Source organism: Engystomops pustulosus, chromosome 5 (genome assembly GCF_040894005.1).
Source record: "Engystomops pustulosus chromosome 5, aEngPut4.maternal, whole genome shotgun sequence".
Taxonomy (NCBI): Eukaryota; Metazoa; Chordata; class Amphibia; order Anura; family Leptodactylidae; genus Engystomops; species Engystomops pustulosus.
Window position 1 is genome coordinate 39,362,394 of NC_092415.1, and position 22,979 is coordinate 39,385,372.

The following is a 22,979-nucleotide window of genomic DNA, read 5'->3' on the forward strand; positions in this document are numbered from 1 at the left end:
TTTTTTTCTAGGCTGAATAACCCCAGGGTTAGTAGTTAGAGATGAGCGAACATACTCGTCCGAGCTTGATGCTCGTTCGAGCATTAGCGTACTCGAAACTGCTCGTTGCTCGGACGAATACTTCGCCCGCTCGAGAAAATGCCAGCTCCCGCCGTTTTGCTTTTTGGCGGCCAGAAACAGAGCCAATCACAAGCCAGGAGACTCTGCACTCCACCCAGCATGACGTGGTACCCTTACACGTCGATAGCAGTGGTTGGCTGGCCAGATCAGGTGACCCTGGGATAGACTAGCCGCTGCCCGCGCTGCTCGGATCATTCTGTGTCTGGATGCCGCTAGGGAGAGAGCTGCTGCTGGTCAGGGAAAGCGTTAGGGTGTTCTATTAGCTTACTGTTAGGCAGGAGTGATTCTCCAAGAACCCAACAGCCCTTCTTAGGGCTATAATAACGTTATACTTTTTTTTTTTTGTTTGCTTGTGGCTGGGCTTGCTGGCACTAGTAGTGCAGCTAGTACCATATTGTGAGGAATTTGCAGGGGGACTTGCTACCGTTGTGTTTAGCTCTTAGTGACACACATATCCACCTCAAACACCAAAGTGGGAAAATTTATTAGGGGTTTGATTTCAATTAGGCACAGTCTGCCATTTCCTTTTTATTTTACGTTTATTTTTTCATAACTCAGCGTCATCTCATCAGTGTGCTTTCATACTTGGCTAGAAAATAGCCAAAGGAGAATCCAAACGGCTTACTTACGCCTACAATAGCGTTATATATATTTTATTTCTGGTTGATCTGCTGGTGGCTGTCCTTGCTGCAGTGCATATACTAGCCAATTGTGAGGAATTTGGAGTGAGACTTGCGACCGCTGTGTTTAGCGCTTAGTGACGCACATATCCATCGCAAAGACCGAAGTGGGATAATTTATTAGGGGTTGGATTTCAATTAGGCACAGTCTGCCATTTACTTTTTATTTTCCTTAAATTTTTTCATAACTCAGCGTCATCTCATCAGTGTGCTTTCATACTTGGCTAGAAAATAGCCAAAGGAGAATCCAAACGGCTTACTTACGCCTACAATAGCGTTATATATATTTTATTTCTGGTTGATCTGCTGGTGGCTGTCCTTGCTGCAGTGCATATACTAGCCAATTGTGAGGAATTTGGAGTGAGACTTGCGACCGCTGTGTTTAGCGCTTAGTGACGCACATATCCATCGCAAAGACCGAAGTGGGATAATTTATTAGGGGTTGGATTTCAATTAGGCACAGTCTGCCATTTCCTTTTTATTTTACGTTTATTTTTTCATAACTCAGCGTCATCTCATCAGTGTGCTTTCATACTTGGCTAGAAAATAGCCAAAGGAGAATCCAAACAGCTTACTTACGCCTACAATAGCGTTATATATATTTTATTTCTGGTTGATCTGCTGGTGGCTGTCCTTGCTGCAGTGCATATACTAGCCAATTGTGAGGAATTTGGAGTGAGACTTGCGACCGCTGTGTTTAGCGCTTAGTGACGCACATATCCTTTGCAAAGACCGAAGTGGGATAATTTATTAGGGGTTGGATTTCAATTAGGCACAGTCTGCCATTTACTTTTTATTTTACGTTTATTTTTTCATAACTCAGCGTCATCTCATCTGGCATAGCAGTGTGCTTTCATAGTTGGCTAGAAAATAGCCATAGCAATAGGATAGCATCGTTTGGTTTTAAAAACTAAAAAACACAAAAAAAAAAAAAAAAACACAAAAAAAAGTTAAAAAAAAATTAAAGTTATAACTTTCATTTTCAAAATGTTTAACCCGAGGGCTAGGAGTAGAGGACGAGGGCGGGGACGTGGGCGTCCAACTACTGCAGGGGTCAGAGGCCGTGGTCCTGGGCGGGGTGAGACACCACCTGCTGATGAGGGAGCAGGGGAACGCCGCAGAGCTACACTCCCTAGGTTCATGTCTGAAGTTACTGGGACTCGTGGTAGAGCACTGTTGAGGCCAGAACAGTGCGAACAGGTGATGTCGTGGATTGCCGACAATACTTCGAGCAATTTGTTCACCAGTCAGTCTTCCACGCAGTCCACCCATGTCACCGAAATCGGCACTCCTCCAGCTCCTGCACCTCAGCCTCCTCCCCCCCAGTCTGCCCCCTCCCAGGAAAATTTGGCATTTGAACCGGCATACTCTGAGGAACTGTTTTCTGGACCCTTCCCACAGTCACAAACCACTTGTCCGGTTGCTGCTGAGCAATTTTCCGATGCCCAGGTTTTCCACCAGTCGCAGTCTGTGGGTGATGATGACCTTCTTGACGTAGTGGCAGAAGTGTGTAAAGAGGTGTCCGACGATGAGGAGACACGGTTGTCAGACAGTGGTGAAGTTGTTGTCAGGGCAGGAAGTCCGAGGGGGGAGCAGACTGAGGGATCGGAGGATGATGAGGTGACAGACCCAAGCTGGGTTGAGAGGCCGGGTGAACACGGTGCTTCTGAGACGGAGGAGAGTCCTATAGCAGAACAGGTTGGAAGAGGCAGTGGTGGGGCCAGACGGAGAGGCAGGGCCAGAGCAGGTGCATCAGCGCCAAATGTGTCACGTAGTGAAACTCCCGTGGCGAGGGCTCCCGCGGCGAGGGCTAGATTTTCAGAAGTCTGGAGGTTCTTTAAGGAAACACCGGATGACCGACGGACTGTGGTGTGCAACCTTTGCCAAACCAGGATCAGCAGGGGTTCCACCACTACTAGCTTAACTACCACCAGTATGCACAGGCATATGAATGCTAAACACCCGAATTAGTGGCACCAAGCCCGTTCACCTCCGGCCGTGCACACCACTGCTCCTTCCCCTGTGTCAGCTGATAGCCCCCTGCCCAGGACCCTGGCACAAAAACCCCATCGTTGCCTCCACGATCCTCCACAGCATCCACCAGCGTTCAGCTCTCCATACCCCAGACGCTGGAGCGGAAAAGAAAATATAGTGCAACCCACCCGCACGCCCAAGCCCTTAATGTCCACATCTCCAGATTGCTTAGCCTGGAGATGCTGCCCTATAGGCTAGTAGAGACCGAGGCCTTTCGCAACCTCATGGCGGCGGCCGCCCCTCGGTATTCGGTCCCCAGCCTCCACTACTTTTCCCGATGTGCCGTCCCAGCCCTGCACCAGCACGTGTCAGACAACATCATCCGTGCCCTGACCAACGCCGTTTCTGACAAGGTCCACCTGACCACGGACACGTGGACGAGTGCTGCCGGGCAGGGCCACTATATATCGCTGACGGCACATTGGGTTACCTTGGTGGAGGCTGGGACCAAGTCTGACCCTGGGGCTGGTCATATACTGCCGACGCCGAGGATTGCGGGGCCTACCTCGGTCCAGGTCTCAAAGGCCTACTATGCCTCCTCCTCCTCCCACCCCTCCTCCACCTCCTCCTCCGAACTACCATCCGTGGGCATGGCGCCATCAGTCGCTAGCTCTAGGCACAGCAGCATTGCCGTCGCTAAGCGACAGCAGGCGGTGCTCAAACTGCTGAGCCTAGGCGATAAAAGGCACACCGCCCAAGAACTATTACAGGGCATCACGGCGCAGGCTGATCTGTGGCTGGCACCGCTGAACCTGAAGCCAGGCATGGTTGTGTGTGACAACGGCCGTAACCTGGTGGCGGCTCTGCAACTCGGCAGACTGACACATGTGCCATGCCTGGCCCATGTGTTAAATCTGATAGTTCAGCGTTTCCTCAAGACATACCCCAATCTGTCAGATTTGCTCACGAAGGTGCGCCGCATCTGTGCGCATTTCAGGAAGTCCAGCACAGATGCTGCCACTCTCAGGGCAGCGCAGCGCCGCCTCCAACTGCCCGCTCACCGACTGTTGTCCGACGTGCCCACAAGGTGGAATTCAACATTAACCATGTTATCCAGAGTTTACCAGCAGCGCAGAGCGATTGTAGACTGCCAGATGTCAACTTCCACCAGAACTGGTAGTCAGGTCAGTCAGCTTCCTCAAGTCTACAATGAGGAGTGGACGTGGATGTCTGATATCTGTCAGGTGCTGAGTAACTTTGAGGAGTCAACACAGATGGTCAGTGGCGATGCCGCCATCATCAGCCTCACCATCCCGCTGCTTGGCCTGTTGAAAAACTCTCTGATCAGCATGAAGTCGGAAGCTTTGCGCTCGTCACAAGAGACGGGGGAAGAAGATTCCCTTGTTGATAGCCAAAGCACCCTCAGGTCTGTTTCTCATCGCATATCGGAGGAGGTGGAGGAGGATGAGGAGGAAGAGGAGGAGAATGTTGGCGAGACAGAAGAGGGGACCATTGTTCAGTCCTTCACTGTTCAGCGTGTATGGGCAGAAGAAGAGGAGTTGGAGGAGTTGGAGGAGGAGGAAATGGACAGTCAGGCCAGTGAGGGGAGTGAATTCTTGCGCGTTGGGACTCTGGCGCATATGGCAGATTTCATGCTAGGCTGCCTATCCCGTGACCCTCGCGTTCAAAGAATTTATTCCAGCACCGATTACTGGGTATTCACTCTCCTGGACCCACGGTACAAGCAAAATCTTTCCACTCTCATCCCTGGAGAGGAAAGGAGTATGAGAATGCATGAATACCAGCAGGCCCTGGTGCACAAGCTGAAACAGTATTTCCCTTCTGACAGCGCTAGCGGCAGAGTGCGTAGTTCTGCGGGACAAGTAGCGAGGGAGAGTAGGCGAGCAGGCAGCTTGTCCAGCACTGGCAAGGGTACGCTTTACAAGGCTTTTGCCAGCTTTATGTCACCCCAGCAAGACACTGTCACCTGTCCCCAGTCTCGGCAGAGTAGGGCTGATCTTTACAGAAAGATGGTGAGGGAGTACGTAGCTGACCATACCATCGTCCTAAATGATCACACAGCTCCCTACAACTACTGGGTTTCAAAGCTGGACATGTGGCACGAACTTGCGCTGTACGCCTTGGAGGTTCTTGCCTGTCCTGCCGCTAGCGTCTTGTCCGAGCGGGTTTTCAGTGCAGCTGGTGGCATCATCACTGATAAGCGTACACGCCTGTCGACTGACAGCGCTGACAGGCTGACGCTTATTAAGATGAATAAAGCCTGGATTTCTCATAATTTCCAATCTCCACCAGGTGAAGGAAGCTCAACCTGAATAATTTATGCACTCCTCCTCCTCCTCATTTTCCTCCTTCTCCTCCTCTTTGTACACTAAAGCAGAGGAAACTGGCTATTTTTTGACCGGGCCCACTGGCTCTAGCTATAGTACTTTATGCATTTAATTTTTCTGGAGGGCCACCTACCCGGTCCTCTGTTTTAAACAATTTTTGGGAGTGCCACATACAGGCACTCAATCTATTCAATTTTTCTGGAGGGCCACCTACCTGCTCCTCTGGTTTGAAAACTTTTTTGGACTGCCACATACAGGCACTCAATCTATTCCATTTTTCTGGAGGGCCACCTACCTGCTCCTCTGGTTTGAAAACTTTTTTGGACTGCCACATACAGGCACTCAATCTATTTCATTTTTCTGGAGGGCCACCTACCTGCTCCTCTGGTTTGAAAACTTTTTTGGACTGCCACATACAGGCACTCAATCTATTCCATTTTTCTGGAGGGCCACCTACCTGCTCCTCTGGTTTGAAAACTTTTTTGGACTGCCACATACAGGCACTCAATCTATTTCATTTTTCTGGAGGGCCACCTACCTGCTCCTCTGGTTTGAAAACTTTTTTGGACTGCCACATACAGGCACTATCCAAATTAAATTGTCTCCATAGCAGCCTCCACACGTTGTCTCCATTGCTACCTCCAAAAGTCGTCCATATAGCTGCCTCCATACATCGTCCCATTATCAAACGAGGTGTGTCAGGCACAAATTTGGGTTGTTTTCATGGATTCCACATTAAAGCTGTTAACTTTGTCGCCACCCTGCTGTGTAATCCACAAAATATACTGGCAAACTTTTATCATGTACCGATATTATTTGAGCGCTTCTTGCTCACCTCCTTTGGTTCCTCTCTGCCACCCATTGGTTTGAAGCCTGAGTCCATTTAGGGTATGTCGCCTTGACACTCTCTAGCCTGCTGCCGCTGCCTCTGCATGCCGTCCCCTATAGTGTCAGGGTCAATTATTGGATGTTTTAGATGCTATCTAGCTTCATTCTGTCACTCTGTCATGGCCATGCTGTTGCCCATAATTTTGGCATAATGGTGCGATTAAGCAGCCTCAGAGGCATCCATGCATGCTGCCCCTGCTGTTTCCTGTCCATTTCCGTGGTGTTTCCATCCTTTTCTGAGGTTCCCAGGTGTTTGGCCAAGCTTCCCTGTGCAGAGCCTTGGTCCCCTTGAAAAATGCTCGAGTCTCCCATTGACTTCAATGGGGCTCGTTATTCGAGACGAGCACTCGAGCATCGGGAAAAGTTCGTCTCGAATAACGAGTAACCGAGCATTTTAGTGCTCGCTCATCTCTATTAGTAATCCATCATTGTATCCTAGTCGTCCCATTCCCCTAATCTTGGTTGCTCTCCTCTGCACCCGTTCCAGTTCTACTTTGTCCTTTTTATATCAACTACAAAGAAAACAGCCACCACAAAAAACTGTATGCAAATAAAATCAATTATTTATTTCATCAAAATAATACATTCTGGACAAAATACTCAATGCCATTAAGAACTTCCCCCCGGGAAAACCCCCGGCCCTGACGGCTTCTCCCTGGCCTTTTATAAGTTGTTTAGAGAGGCCCTCTCCCCAATCTTCAATGCCATTTCCTCATCCGTGGCCTTCCACCCACAGTCACTGGAGGCCAATATCAGCGTCCTGTTAGAACCAGACAAAGATCCTCTTTTACCGGCCAGTTATAGGCCGATCTCGCTCTTAAACGTGGACCTGAAGGTCTACTCCAAGCTCTTAGCGGATCGGTTAGCGTCCCACCTTCCGAACGTAATCAATACAGATCAGTTAGGATACGTCAGAGGTAGAAAGGCCAGGGATAACTTGTGCAAAACGTTTATTTTAATGTCACAGGCACGTAAAAAGTCAATTGGGTGGATACCCTTGGCACTACTGAAAAATTCATAAAGTTGTGGCAGCCTTGGATGATTCTGGGAATCCCAGAGCAGATCTCTTGAGATCTTTGAAGATCTTTGGAAGGAAAAACATATATCCCCCATCCTTTGCCCCCATGTCATTTACCTTCCATTACATTCCCCTTTCCCCGTCTCCCTTCTTCGTTGTTCCTGTGTCTGTCTCCTTGTACCCCCTGTGTCTTGTCCAAAATGTTTGTCTGTATGCTGGCCTTTTCCAGTTCTATCCTTGGTATCAGTGGTCACATAGCTGGGGCGGTTTATCTTTCCTCCGTAGATAGACAGAGTATCAGTACTAACACAAGGGAGAATGTTGACATGCCAGTCTTAACTCATTATTATCTCACCCCCGTGTGTTAGAAGACAGTGGCCCCCACATTGTCTCCCTCAGCATAGAGATCCCCAATCAAATGAAGACTTATGAGTGGACCCTTGAATGATATATGTGCCTTTCTTTTTCTCCCCTAACCGGTTTGGACTTAAAGTTGTATTTGTTCATGATATGTCACTGAGGGTCATTCACTAAGGGCCCGATTCGCGTTTTCCCGACGTGTTACCCGAATATTTCTGATTTGCGCCAATTCTCCCTGTATTGCCCCGGGTTTTTGGCGCACGCGATCGGATTGTGGCGCATGGGCGCTGGCATGCACGCAACGGAAATTGGGGGCGTGGCCGTACAAAAACCCAATGGATTCGGAGAAACCGCTGCATTAAAAAAAAAAAAAGTGTCGCGGGACACGCACTTACCTTCACCAAGTAAAGGATCATGAACTCCAGCGGGCCTCGGCGGACTTCAGCGCAGCAGCGACACCTGGTGGACGTCGGAGGAACTGCCTTAGTGAATCGCCAGAAGACCCGAATCCACCGCAGAGAACGAGCCACTGGATCGCGAATGGGCCGGGTAAGTAAATCTGCCCCACTGTCTTAAAACTAAGGGTGTCTGTATCATTATCGCACAATATAATGGGTTTCCTGAACCTCCCTCCTGATTCTGGGCAGGACTTCTATGCTGGCCTTCTCCCTCCTACATCTAATATGCATGTGTTACTACCACCAGACCCCGTTTTAGGTTGCCTTTGCACAACCTATCCCGGTGGAGTAGAGGGTCTAGAGTTTTGCCTAGCATGATGTTTAGCCCTCTTCTCCCTGGCAGATTAGACACTGATACCTTACTTATATGCATAACACTACATCCACTCAAGAGCTAATCTTGACTGTGATGTATTTGTATTACTCCTCTTTTTTTCTTTTTACATTCCTTTGATTGTTATATGTTTCATTTTCTTGTTTATTGAAATTCAATAAAATTTTTTAAATATACAAATAATACATTCCAGAAAGATAAGAAAGGGCTTGATGATAACTTAGTTAAAAAATGTAATGGTTCACCATTTTCCTCTATATTAGACAACCACAACTATTATTATAATAAATCTCATAAATGTCCTATATAAAGAGAAGATAGATCATAAAAATGTATACAAGTATACGTAGGGTGTTTACCTGATAAATGATAGTGGTATTGCCCTTTTTATACACTGGTGCCCAAAACTGCACACAATATTCCATGTTTGATCTGACCAGTGATTTGTATAAGGGCAAAACTATGGGGGTCATTTATGAGTGCTTCTACACCAATTTATGGCATAGAAGCACTGAAATAATCTCTTAATTTCTTATTTTTGGGGCTACGTCACCTCCATGCCTTGTGGGCGTTGAGGTGAGCGGACGATGGGAAAGTAGGCCAGCACTTGGTGTTCATGCCCCATGCCTGTGTACCTTCTAAATGTACTGACCTGGCGTAGTTTTGCCCCGTGGTGCGGCTGCCTGACAGATGCACCAAGAGGTGTATGGACAGGGTGGGGTGGCCTTTATTATACACCAACGCTCTGATGTATTTAATATAATGGTATATAATTAATATATGCCATAATTTTTATTGGAATATGCCTACCACTGAACACTAAATTAAATTTACCATCCACCAATATTCCCAAGTCTTTTTCTCCTTCAGTTTTACAAAGAAATTTACCATTTAAAATATAATTATAATTTTCTTTTCCTCGACCCAAGTGCAGTACCTTACATTTATCCACATTAATTTGCATGATCATTAGTCAGCTCCAGTTTCCTCAAATCCCTCTGTAATATTTACTATCTTCCTATGTATTAATTAGTTTACAGAGCTTAGTATCATCTGCAAATATTGAAGCTCTACTTGAAATCATTAATAAAAATATTAAAAAGAGTCTAATTGAAAGAATTGGTAAAACTATGTTTTTTAATAAAATGTAATACAGTGTTGAAAAAAACACAAAATACAAGTTGCTATCACTGTCAAGTCAGAGCCCCCCAAGTCATGGTGATAGATTCCCTTTGAACATTTATGTGCAGCGGCTGTGAGCATTAATGGGGCAATGCTAGGGATCTCATCTTTTAAGGGATCTTTCAAGATATCTTTAGGGTAAATCAATAATATCATATGGTTTGGCGCATCACACCAGGACTCCCACTCATCAGCTTTTAGCAGGAGTCAGTGGGGGTAACTTATCTTTAGAGCGGCTCTTTGGAGTTCTGCTGAAGTCAGATTAATTAAAGGGCAGTGCTTTTTGCTGTCCGGGTTGTTTGTGTCGGTTGTAATAATAATTCCTTTATTTATATATTGCACACAGATTATGCAGTGCTGCACAGTTCTTGCCAAATCAGTACCTCTCCCCAATGGGGCTCACAATCTAATCAACCTACCAGTATATTTTGGAGTGTGGGTGGAAACTGGGGGACCCAGAAGAAACCCATGCAAATACGTAGAGAACATACAAACTCTTTGCAGGGTCTTTGTTGACCCTGGGACATGAACCCAATTGCATGAAAAGTCACAAAAGAAACATCAAAAGTCGCAACATAGACCATGGTAGGGACTGGGGTAAATTTGCCCCAAAACGCAAATCATGAATTCAGTCTTATTGTGAAAACTGAACAAAATAGCAGGTGGACGGCACTCCGTATAGAGACGGTGCTCCGGGTATGGCCTCCGCCTGAATAGATACTAAGGAAGATCCCGGCACTCGTCAACTTGATGCAAATAGGTTTTATTGTAAGTTCAACTTACAACATGCTGGGCAGGGACACAAAAGAAATGGGAACGCGTTTTCAGCTCGACACACGAGCCTTTATCAACCACGTGGTTGATAAAGGCTCGTGTGTCGAGCCGAAAACGCGTTCCCATTTCTTTTGTGTCCCTGCCCAGCATGTTGTAAGTTGAACTTACAATAAAACCTATTTGCATCAAGTTGACGAGTGCCGGGATCTTCCTTATTGTGAAAACTAGTTTATTCAAATATTGAATTTGGGGCAAGCAGGGTCTATGACAAAGTGACTTTGCAGTGTCCTCTGTTCATCTGGTGCAGTGGAAAGTCGCAAAACAAAATTTGTACCAAAACTGCGCCAAAACAGCGCCAAACATAAACAAAAAACCCAATGATAAATTGTCAGCAGTGTATGGGGCAGGAAGCAGTCACCTCCATACACAATGTGATACCTGAAGCAGGTTATCAGCAATATGGCAGGGATGTCAGAGCCCACCACATAACAGGAATTTATCAGGACTGGTGTTTCCTGCATATTTTGTTTGGTTTTCATTTGTTCTACGTGTTACACTACAATCTAAAGAATATGCTGAGCAGCCCATTTATTTGCTACATTTTCATATTCTTACTGCTTTTGCAGAGCTAATCCTACACCCATTAGTAGGGCCATAAAAGAACCTAAATTGAACACAAAGCAATAAAGTGATCATATTGCAGCCTGTTTATTTAGACTTGCCTCTTAATGACAGGACCTTTGTACCTGGTATCACCTGGAACCATCCATCTTTACCGTCCAATATTTCTATGTTACAGTCAGTGGCGTGCATTTTACTAGTCTAATTCATGTGATCAGCAGCATTGTAATCTGTGTTAATCAAAGAACATAACCTGCGACTATGAGAAGAGGTTATGGGACTGTGTAAACAGCGAGGAGACTGTACGTGAAGCCAGAAGTAGGAGTGAAGAAATCACAGAACGTGTTAGTTACAAACTTACGAGTGTCTAGTATGTGTGCATGAGGAATAACACTATTTTTGAATATTGTATAACCGTGCATTTGTTTTTTCATAGTAGTTTTATTCTCTACAGGCTCTATCTCTAAGGGTTAATTCCCACGACCTTGTGCTTGCCTGGACCGGTTGCCAAACTAGCACAGGGCCTGGAGGAGAGGGGCCCGACTCAATCACGATGCGGTCATGTACGCTTTGCTCACCGCACTGTGACCGGGAGCCATTGAGGGCTATAGGGGGCCTTGATCTGGTAGCAAATCATGCGACCAGATCACTGCCCCATAAATGCCATCTAAATGAGGCCTCTGTGGATGGAGACCAGATATTGTGATGTCTCCATTTCCCAGCACAAACAGCAAACAATTCTGCTCCATAAGTCTCTTTCTCATTCACTCACTAATTTAGGAAAGCCAATTTAGAAAAATATTGAAGAGTAGTAAAACGTAACAACATAAGTCCTACATTTGAGATCACTGCAATCTTTAGTTATGTTACATATCAGTACATCTTGGGACACCAAGACGGATTAATCAAAGAATTTAGTGTATAAATGAATCCAGGAGAAGAAAAGAGAGAAATGTAGCTAAATATGATGTAATACAACATTTCTTATATTGGATTCATTCATGCAAAGTCTGATGAAATGTTTGTGACCCAATAACTTGGAGGTAGTGGGAACCCACATAGGCAGAACATGCACACTGTACATTGTAAGCTCTTATGAGCAGGGCCTATTCTTTTATCTATGTTATTACTCTGTAGTCTCTTAAAGGAAACCTACCATGAGGAATCTGAAGTAAATGTGATGGTAGATTCCTCCTGCTGCCTCTGCCCTACTCTGTAATTTTATAATCCTTTAACCTAACCTAACTTGTTAAAAACTTTATTTAGTAATATGTAAATTAGCTGCAGAGGCTACTGGGGCGTGGAGTAGCGTTAGCTCCCAGTACTTGACCAGGCTAGTACACGCCCCAGTCGCCTCTGCAGTTATTTTACATATTACTAAAATAAAGTTTTTTTAACAAGTTATGTTAGGTTCCAGGATTATTAAATTACAGATTAGGGCAGAAGCAGGAGGAATCTACCATCACATCCACTTCTGATAGTAGATTCCTCATTGCAGGTTTCCTTTAATTTGTCTATACATGTCCCCCATGATCAGTAAGGAGCCGCAGAATATGATGGCAGTCCCCGGGTTACGTACAAGATAGGGTCCGGAGGTTTGTTCTTAAGTTGAATTTGTATGTAAGTCGAAACTATATTTTATAATTGTAGATCCAGACGAAAAAATTTTTGGCTCCAGTGACAATTGGAGTTTAAACATTTTTTTACTGTAATGGGACCAAGGATCATCAATAAAGCTTCATTACAGACACCTTACAGCTGATTATTGCAGTCTCGGACTATAGTAAAGCATCCAGAGAGCTTCACCAGATGTCAGAGGGGTCTGTCTGTAACTATGGGTTGTCTGTAAGTCGGGTGTCCTTAAGTAGGGGACCTCCTGTATACGAATAGAGATTTATTATTTTTATTGTATGGGGGTCATTTATCTTATCTCTGTTTGTTTTGGTTAGTATTTGGCTGTCTTTTTTCCGTCTGCTACTTTGGTGATGTATCATCTCACTTTTTCCTTGTGTTAAATGTTTTTTTTCTGGATCTCTTTTTGAGACATTTATTATAAATGTCTCAAAAATGTCGCACAAATGTCTTATGTCTCAAGTTTTCCTTAAATTTGTGAGATTTTCGCACCTAAAAATGTTTGAAATGATAAATGTCCCCAGGCAAAAAAGGCAAAAAGGCAAAAAATGCCTCAAAAAAGACAGAAAAAACTGGAAGAAAAATAAAGATAAACGCCCCCCTATGAGTGTTAATCAGAGCATGCACCCATTAACTATTTCAGCCTTAGAATGTGCTTTATAAATAGAATCACTGGACAGAATATGACTCCTATGTAAAATCTCAGGGACAGTTTTCAGGAAGACTAGCTATGATGGCCAGGCTTGGTAACAGATGTAGAGAGGTTGCTAATTGGTGACTCAGGGACATCATGAAGAGCTTTTCATATGACATGCTTTTCTAAACTACTCCACTTGTTGACTATTAGGTCAAAATAATGTAACTAGTCCGCTGAACCTGTGGCGTAACTAGAATCTGATGGGACCCAGTGCAAAGTCTGTGCCAGGCCCCTGACTATAATGTAGGGTTTATAGTAATAGTCTTCTCATATGGGAAAGTGACACCATAAGTGCCCCCTAAACCTCTTGGGCCCAGGTGCGACCGCAACCTCTGCACCCCCTCAAGTTACTCCCCTGTGCTGAACTAATGTGCCCATATTTGTCTTGAAGCTCCCTTCCCCAAGTGCAAATTTTTCAACATCTGTGTCCTTAATGAATGTCCTTGGTTCTTACAGAAACTTATGCGGTGCCACCTGGTGGGGGATAAATAATATGCACTGTGCAATAAGGAACAAATTGAGGCAATTTACAAACATTTCTGACTAATGTAATGCATTTAATAAATGCATAGGGTGACATTTATCATAAGTCTCTTAGAGCAGAACTGTTTGAGTTGCAAAGGGCGACCAATCAGAGCTCAGATTTCATTTTCCCACAGCTGTTATTAAAATTAAAGCTGAGCTCTAATAGGTTTTCATGGGCAATTAGAACGGCTGTACATCAGAAACTTGATGATTAATCTCCCACATAATGTATATAACAAGAAGATATGGCAACCCCAAAATGGAACATGGCTTAATGGGAAAAATACATCAACATTCTACACCAGATTTATTGTCCAGCATCCGACACTTTGAAGTATAAGACTGTCTAGTCTAGTGTTGTCTTATTTTGAGACACCTTTTTTACAAGATGGGCAGTTTAGCTATATTTATTGGTGATCAGGCCAAGACAAGTAATGTCTGTTGACTTATGAAAATTGGGGGACGTTTATCATACACTAGTGCTCTGTGCGCCGGCATATGATAAAGCCCCGCCCTCTGCCACCATGGCAGATACATCATAAGGCTTGGACCTCATGATGTATCTGTCAGGCGACCACGCCGGTGGAGAACACTACGCCATGTCCGGTCTAGTTTTGAATGAAAACCTGCAAACATTGAGCAGTGAATGTTCTCCGATTTTTAAAAAGGGCTCAGGTAGGGGCAAGAACGCCCCGTACTGGCCCACTCTGCTGCCGATTGTGCCCCTTCCCTTCACATCCACATGGGGAGATAGTGGTGTAGAAACACTGATAACTGTACCCCTATATGTCTGCTTTGTTTTCTGTTATGAACCATCAAAGAAATGGATCAAATTAAAAGTAATGATGGACATACATCTTCCATTTATGTCCACATTGTACTTCAATATGGAAAAATGGAAAAATGGAAAGATGGAAAGTTCCATTCTGGCAGGAGCCTGGTGTTTATGGAAACAATGAAATCTATTTTTTCTCTGATAAAAACAAAAATCAGTCATGATTTTTTGACAAAAATCATCAAAAACATGGATGAGATTTATCAGGAAAGTCTGAACGGGAACCAACCAGAACTCAGCTTCCATTTTTTTAAACTTCTGTGGGAAAATCAAAGCTGAACTCTGATTGGTGAGCAACTAGAACAGTTTTCCTCTCAGATACTTCTGATAGATTTGTGTGCAAGCAGAGGGATGTGATCCCATGTTTGACACCCATGTGACATCAGCGGGCCATTGTTCTCATTATTCCCTGGCAGCAATTGTCAAGAGAAAGAAGAACCTTGCACTTAAATTTCAACATAACTGATTATTTTGTTATTGGGGAAGATAACCTGACCTGATGTTGAATTTGCATGTGGACTGGGGAAGGAGATGCGGAAGAATACTTGTAATACGTGTATAGTTAGTCTTACCACTTACTGTACTGGACATTGTCTCTTTTTCCTTGTAGTATATGAAGTATATTCCCCTACTTTGCATACATGATAAATGTTGTTTTTTCATCTTTTGGTTTCGCTATTGTAGCTGTATACATTAACAGTAAAGTTTAATGAGAAGGTTAACAAACTCTATTAAACTGTATATGCCAGTAACAAAAAAGTTTTATAAAAGGGTTTTAAAAGGTGTCAAGGTTCGGGATCAGGGGATCCTACTGTCAAGGTTCGGGATCAGTGGATTCTCTAGACCACCGCAGGAGATAGTACTAGCTGACACCTGGGACCGGAGTCTAAGTGGCACTTGGTCTTCACCAGAGCCCGCTGCAAAGCGGAATGGTCTTGCTGCAACAGGGTACCACCAGGTCGCTCCACAGGTGCGACTAGCCCGCGGTGGCAGCCGAGGTCGAGGTACCTTAACGGAAGACAGTTTTGTGGTCGGGTCCAGACACAGGGTCACGGCAGGCGGCAGAGATGCAAGGTCACGCCCAATCCGGAGTCTGCAACGGGAGGTCCAGGCAGATGGGAATGGGAACTGAGGCACACGGGAGACAGGAACGCAGGAACACAGCAACACGGAGGGACTCTGGTAACACAGGAACATGGAGGGACTCTGGTAACACAGGAACACGGCAACACAGGACTCAGGAGCAGGAACACACTGGAACGCAGGAATACTCAGGAATAATCGCAAGGTAGATTTCTCAATGGCGTAAGCACAAAGATCCTGCAGGACTTGCAGGAAGAGGTAGGCTTAAATAGAATTTCCAAAATAGCCAGCACCAATTAGCGGCCGCTGGCCCTTTAAATCTCTTGAAGTCGGCTGAGGAAGTCGGAGCTAAGGCCCGTAAGCGATATGGGTTGCGGGATCACCCGTGATAAAAGGGTTTTATAAAAGGACTAAACCTCTTGATGTATCCAGCTATGCCCAAGTCCCAAGATCCTTTTCACCACTCCTATGAGTGAAATAGATGCGCCACCATCACACAGGAAGTGTTTGCAAATGCATGACTATCAGATAGGAAACTACAGGTCATTTCCTAAGAGATCTTGCAACGGAAGCAAGCCAGGTAAGTATAAATGAATGATTGTAACATCTCTAACTGGAAATAGAGCAAATTAGTTAAAATAATCAATTTTCAATATTTAGAAAGTGCATTAAATATAATCTTAATGGCTGGAGAACAGCTTTAAACCCTTCAAAATCTGTAATATTCCTAAAGCTTTGTTTAAATTTTGCTATAATTTTTTTTGGAGTGTACACCAGATTTTTGCAAAGGCTAAAAACACAGTATGCAAACTCTCAAAAGTCTGGAGTCATTTAGAAATGTCCTTATTTTTATAAAGTAAAGCTAATTTTTTTTCAATGAAGCTAACATTAAATGAATCATAAATACACTATATACATTGTTAATGTGGTAATTGACTATTTTAGCTGCAAACATCTGATTTTTAATGTAATATCTACATAGGTGTATATAGGCCAATTTCCAACAACCACCACTCCAGTGGTTTAATTATGCATTGTGTTTGCTACAGAAGAAGGGTAATGGATGTTTAGAAAACTCTTGAAAACCCTTGTTCAAGTATGTCAGCACAGCTGAAAACATTTTGGCTTATTAGAGAAGCTATAAAACTGACCTTTCTTTGAGGTGGTTAAGAATCTATGAAACTCTCAGAATGGCCATAAAATAATGACTTTCGTGTGAAGCTCGAGAGTCTATTCTTGTTCTTAGAAATGAAGGCTATTCCATGCAACAAGTTGCCAAGAAACTGATGATATCCTACAACGGTGCATACTACTCCCTTCACAAACAGACTCTAACCAAAGTATGAAGAGAAGTGGGAGGCCTGCTGCACAACTAAGCACCAAGCCAAGTACATTATAGCCTCTAGTTTGAGAAAGCGATGCCTTACATGGCCTCAACTGGCAGCTTCAAGAAAAAAACAAACCCTCCTCCATACTTAATGGTGGGAACCAGGCATGTAAAGTCCATTTGTTCACCTTCTCTGTGTCGCACACAGACACGGTGGTTGGAACCAAAGATTTGGACTCCTCACACCAAAGCACAGATTCCACCGGTCTAATGTCCATTCCTTGTGTTCTTTAGCCCAAACAAGTCTCTTGTGCTTGTTGCCTGTCCTCAGGAGTGGTTTCCTAGCAGCTATTTTACCATGAAGGCTGCTGCACACATTCTCCTTTTATCAGTTGTTGTAGAGATGTGTCTGCTGCTAGAATTCAGGGTTTTTTAAGAGTTTTCTAAACATTCATTACCCTTCTTCTGTATGGAAAAACGTGATTAGTAAATGACCCCCATTGTCTTGGAGAAAATAAGCCCTCATATGTCTTTCTAAACAGAATAAAAAGATATGGCATTAGAATTATGGGGAGTAAAAATCCAAAAAAGTTAATTATAATACGTAGATCTTATCAGTTTGTTTCTGGTAACCGCATGCTCTGATGGGAGTAACAATAGCAGTCAGTATAATGAATGTTCCCTTCTAGTATGTGAGTGACAACATAGTTTTCAGTAACAATTTACATTGCCCTGTACTTTGTGCATTGATGACAGCTGCGTTAATGACGTGAAAATAAGAAATGCCAAGTAATACAGCACATTCAAGTCACACTTCAAGGATTAATATTTTGATCTCCGGGTGTAAGCAGGTATCTTGTAAAATACAATTGGTGTGAGTAAAAGTTGTGATAGCAGTTAATGTCCCCAGACTATTGTGGAGGACTATGCTCTTTTCCTGGTTGGTAAAATTATAGTTCACAATATTGCTTTAGAAATAAACCATTACATTATCCCCTAATAACACTGTTAATTGTATTTTTAAATGGCAGCATTTACATTTTTAGACTCTTAAAGGGAACCTGTCATCAGACACCCTTATTTTGGTTCCTCCATGTCCCCATAGTGTACACATTGCCAAAGAGTTTTTATAATAAAACTTACTCTTTCCAATAAAAAGAAAAGTTACTGTATATACTCGAGTAAAAGCTCTGAGTATAAGCTGAGACCCCTAATTTTACCACCAAAAACTGGGAAAACCTATTGACTTTAGTATAAGCCGAGGGTGTAGTATACAGCTAGCCAGCCCCCATTTAGTATACAGCCAGCCCCCTGTAGTATACAGCTAGCCCCAAGTAGTATACATCCAGCCCTAAGTAGTATACAGCCATCCTCAAGTAGTATACAGCCAGCCCCAAGTAGTATACAGCCAGCCCCATGTAGTATACAGCCAGCCCCCATGTAGTATACAGCCAGCCCCCATATGGTATACAGCCAGCCCCCATACGGTAAACAGCCAGACCCCATACAGTATACAGCCAGCCCCCTGCCAAGCGCATAAAAAATAAAAAACATAATACTCACCCGCGATCCTCGGTGGTGGCTCCTGATCCCCGGTGGCGACTCCTGATTCCTGGTGGCGGCTCCTGGTGAAGATCAGGAGCCATGCCAAAGCCACGCCGAAGATAGGGAGCTGCGCCAAGGATCCAGACACCGGAGGGTGAGTATTAAGTTATTTATTTTTTAATTGACTCGTGTATAAGCCAAAGTGAAGTTTTTCAGCACATTTTTTGTGCTGAAAAACTCTGCTTATATACGAGTATATACGGTAAGATTTAGAAAAACACGATCCAGCTTCAGATTGCAGTATTGTAAAATCTTCAAGGTTTATTTTTACAATTTTAAAAGCAGGAATATATCCCACATGGGAAACATGTATGGAAGAAAAAAAGAAAAAACGGTCTGCAGGTATCTCATTACCTGCACTTCCTGTAACCTACAGTATGTAGGGTGTATGACGAACACCCTAAAAACCAGAATACGCAGGCACTTATACGATGCCTCTAGTAATACCGCAGTCAATGTATCCATTTTGCAAGTATATACGGTAGTTGAAAATTTTACTTTCTCTGTAGATCAGTGTCCCACGGGAGTGGCCAGTGACCACTCCGTCATACATCTATCTTAAAAAACTATTTATAGCTTTCTTATGGGTTGCTATTTATTTACTTTCTAAACTTACGCAACCTATTTATGGGCCCCAAAGCATTGGTAGGGAAATCATTGTTGTTCTTTTGAGAAAGTTCAATCTTGTCAGTTATTCTATTAAATATTTTGATAGGTTTTCCTAACTTGAAAACCCTGTAACATATGTGCCAGGTCTGGCTTTATTATCAGTTAAAGCATGCTACTGACTATGATTTTGTACTTAGTTTTCAATCTGTCTTATAGTCTGAACACTTCCCTATTTCACTCCTGGCTGTCTACATTGGATTCTACCACACCCGTCTGTATCCTGCTAAAGTGGTTCTGGGCTGCAGATGGTTCAGCTTGTTTTGATGGACAGATGAATTCTCCATTTACATTCCCCCTCTGCTAGTTGGTTTTCTGTTTGGTCTCGATGTCGGTTGGTCAGACTAGTCAATTTCTAGAATATGGCAAGTAGGTAGGGACACTTGTGTTGGTGTTTAGTAAGGGCTCACTGTCTGTGTTTGTCCTTACCTTTCCCCTTGGTTGTACATTCCCTATCCACATCACAACCCCTTTCTATATTTTCTACTAGGACATTTGTGGGGGGAGCCACTTTCTGACTAATACCTTGTTGGAAAATAAAGACATGCAAAATAAAAGTAATTAATTTACTATACATAAAAGGCGTCTTCTGGGTTTAAAAAATTGATCATCCTTCAGTAGAGTAGGTAATGTTGTTCAGTCAGCTTTCCATAGTTATTGCAGATTATACCACATTTCAGCATCTATATGCTCAAGATAAGAAGATTCTTGTTTTGGAACAGCCCCTTAAAGGGCTTTAACATTAAAGACAGTTTGGAAGAATACTTATAGAGGGATATTGATAGAGGGATGTACTCGGAGTGATAGTTTACCTGGGTCCGGCATTCAGTATATTCCGCGGGTCCTTAGGTGTCATGCTCATACCTCGCACAGCTTTGTTGCATGTAGTCTGAAAACATATGATATCAGGATAGGTTAGAATAGTTATTAATTATTTTCATATTTCGGCAGTAACAGTATTTGATGATGTTCTAGCAGTAATTTTGTAATTTTTGGTCGCCTATTGAGGATCTTGCATGTCCATAGTTTCCTTGTATCTCCCGTAGTGGCACTGCTGAAAACCTCCTGGCTTCCAGCACATTAATTTACAGATGCAACATAGGGACAACCTGTAATTGGCTAATATTCAGGGAAAGGTTTTGAGAAAAATAATAATTCTTTATTTATATAGTGCCTACAGATTACACAGCGATGCACAAAGCAAAATTTGAGGTGGTCACCAGTTTTGTTATACAGCGGACTTCTATTACCAGCGAGGATTGGTGATAACACTCATTCTGACTGCTTAAGCTTCCGTGGCTTATTGGAAACACAGAATCTGTGCTAATAATGTGTATAGGGGCAAGAACTTTATAGGAAATCTACCATCAAAATCCAGCATGATAAACCAGGGACACTTACTCATAGATCCAGGCACCGTGACTGTGGTAATCTTCTTATATTTATTATCCATGGCCTCCTTAATTCTAAAATCAACTTTTAAAATTATGATAATGAGCCAGAAGGGCTCTAAGGGGTTTTATCAAAGCTCATCCTTGCTGCAGATTCACAAGTTGTAACACTGTGCTGGAGTACTTATCCCTCCCTTGGGGTGAGATGACATCAGGCAGAGGGAGAGGGGAAATGGTGAGGGAGCAGAGGGCTAGATAGTGTAACAGACTGTGAAGCTACAGAATGGAGGGGCTCTTGTAACTACCCCCAGAGACCTTCTTGCTATTTTAAAAGTTGATTTCAGAAGGAAGGAGGCCATGGATAAGAAATATAATATGATTATCACAGTTATAGTACATGGATCTATGAGTAAGTGCTTTTGCTTAATCCATGATGGTTTTTGATTTCCTTTAAAGGTCTTTGAAGTAAAAAAAAAAAAAAAAGAACTATATAATAAATGGAAATAGATGTATTCTGAAGGAGTAAAATAACACAGCATTTAGTATGTACTATATATGATGTAAGCTACTACAGGTTGTTGTGTATGGTTGAAACATATTCACATCACGGGGGTAATCTACGGCATATAACAAGTGTTTGAAGCATTTATTTGACATGTTTATGAATATTCTGGAACGTGCACGTGATATCTTGAGTATGACTGTGTGATGAATCAGTTCACTGGCCAAGAAGCATGACGGAGGGTGATAAATGGGTGGCTGCGCAGCATTGTCACCATTTAGGCAAAGGGTCAGCAATGAGGAAACTATTATATCCAGTAACAGCTGTGAAAAGATTCAAACCAAAAATACCTCTCAGTATTTAGAATGAATTAGTCTATATTACATATGTGCAGTGCACATCTAATCACTATAGTATCCCTGAACAGTTCTACTGGGACAGAAAAGGGAGTGAAGCCGGTTCCATGTGTTACAGATACTATTCTCACTACAAAGCCCAGCAGTCTGTATCCTTAGCTGATATACCCTAAATGTAGCAAGAATTTATGCCACAATTTCCATATTAAACTAATGTTAAATTTGTTATCGTCTTTACTAACAATTTGTTAAGTAACACATTTATTTTATGATGTTTACTGAATCTTGTACAGCATATATACACCGTAATTCATAATATAAGGCACTACAGCAACAATCAAAGCACAATAATACATATATGTAATGATCTAAAGCATGTAATTCTGTTGTACTATACTGCTTTGAAACTGGCAGAAAGTCAGATGAAAGTTAAATGTTATCTGTCTGTGTTAGGTATTGGCCCTGGAGTTCTGTGTGATCACACCTTTGTGTGTGTGTTGTTAGTAGCACTGTGGAACATAGATTTATATTCCAGGATTGTAGCTGGTTCTGAGATTGTTCTGAGAACTCTGGTGTGTGAGATCTCTTTATTGAACACAATACAGCTTCACATCCTCAGTAACTACTGTAGTATTCAAACAGAAGCTGTAGCATTAGTGTCTGATAGCAGAAAAAAAGGAGCTGTACTATGTATAGTAAGAGATCTCACACACCAACTCAAGATATAATCCTGTAATATACATTGATTTTTTTACAGTCCTGCTGCTGCTAGAAAAAACACAAAGGTATTAACACTTATCTCCAGGGCCAATACTAAATACTGTCTGCAGCTTTATAAGGTACAAACTGCTTATGAACTCCAGTTGCAGAAATGGAAGGAAAGAAAGACAACAAAAGGTAGATTTAGCCATAAAGGGGGTCATTTATCTTATTTCTCTCTTCCCTGAGCTATTCTTGTGCCTTTTGCTAGTCTATTTTTTGCACCTCATTTGTTGTTGTCTTTGTCAAACAAATGGTTTTTTTTGCACAAATTTAAAAAAGGCGCAATTTTGCTGCACAAATCATACCATGGCCTTTCCTAAGCATGGTCTGGACTGGGTGTTATTGTGCAATTATTTGCGCCCATATAGATGCCAATCAATGTTAAATAAAGCGCAAACATCTGGAAGCAGAAGAAACACAAAGACAAATTAGTCGCAAACCAGGAAACTTCTACCAGTGAACTCTGGTGAACTGCTATAAAAAGGTGCAAAAAATGGCGCAAATACCCCAATGCGCTCAAAACGTCACTAAAATACAACCAATAAAGGTGCATAAGACTAACATAAATGACCCCCAAAAAGAGAATAAGAAATAGAAGGAGAATGGTAGATACATAAGATAAAATAAAATAAGAAAACAGGCAAATAAAAGAGACAGAAGATGAAATGGAATAAAAAAAAAGATGGAGGGAGAGAACAAAAAAAGAGAAAAAACTAAGGAACGAGAATAAAAGGTAAAATAGGTTAAGAAAACATGTGAAATATTTAGAGATGTAGAGATATAATGGAAAAAGAAGGTAGAAAAGGGTAAAGGAGAGTTGAATGAGAAGGAATGAAAAGAC

At 42.9% G+C, this 22,979-nt stretch overlaps 1 protein-coding gene across 3 annotated transcripts in view; it reads right to left on the reverse strand.

Moving 5' to 3' along the window:
* Positions 1 to 22,979, reverse strand: part of HNF4G (hepatocyte nuclear factor 4 gamma) — a 71,218-nt gene that overhangs the window by 38,416 nt on the left and 9,823 nt on the right. For 2 of the 3 annotated variants that reach the window (XM_072151687.1, XM_072151688.1), the window contains one exon: positions 19,940 to 20,016. The exons of the other annotated variant lie outside the window; for it this stretch is intronic. In XM_072151687.1, coding sequence (XP_072007788.1) covers positions 19,940 to 19,952 — 13 coding nt within the window. In that variant the 5' untranslated portion in view covers positions 19,953 to 20,016. The remainder of the gene's footprint in view (positions 1 to 19,939; positions 20,017 to 22,979) is intronic. 3 annotated transcript variants of the gene reach the window in all.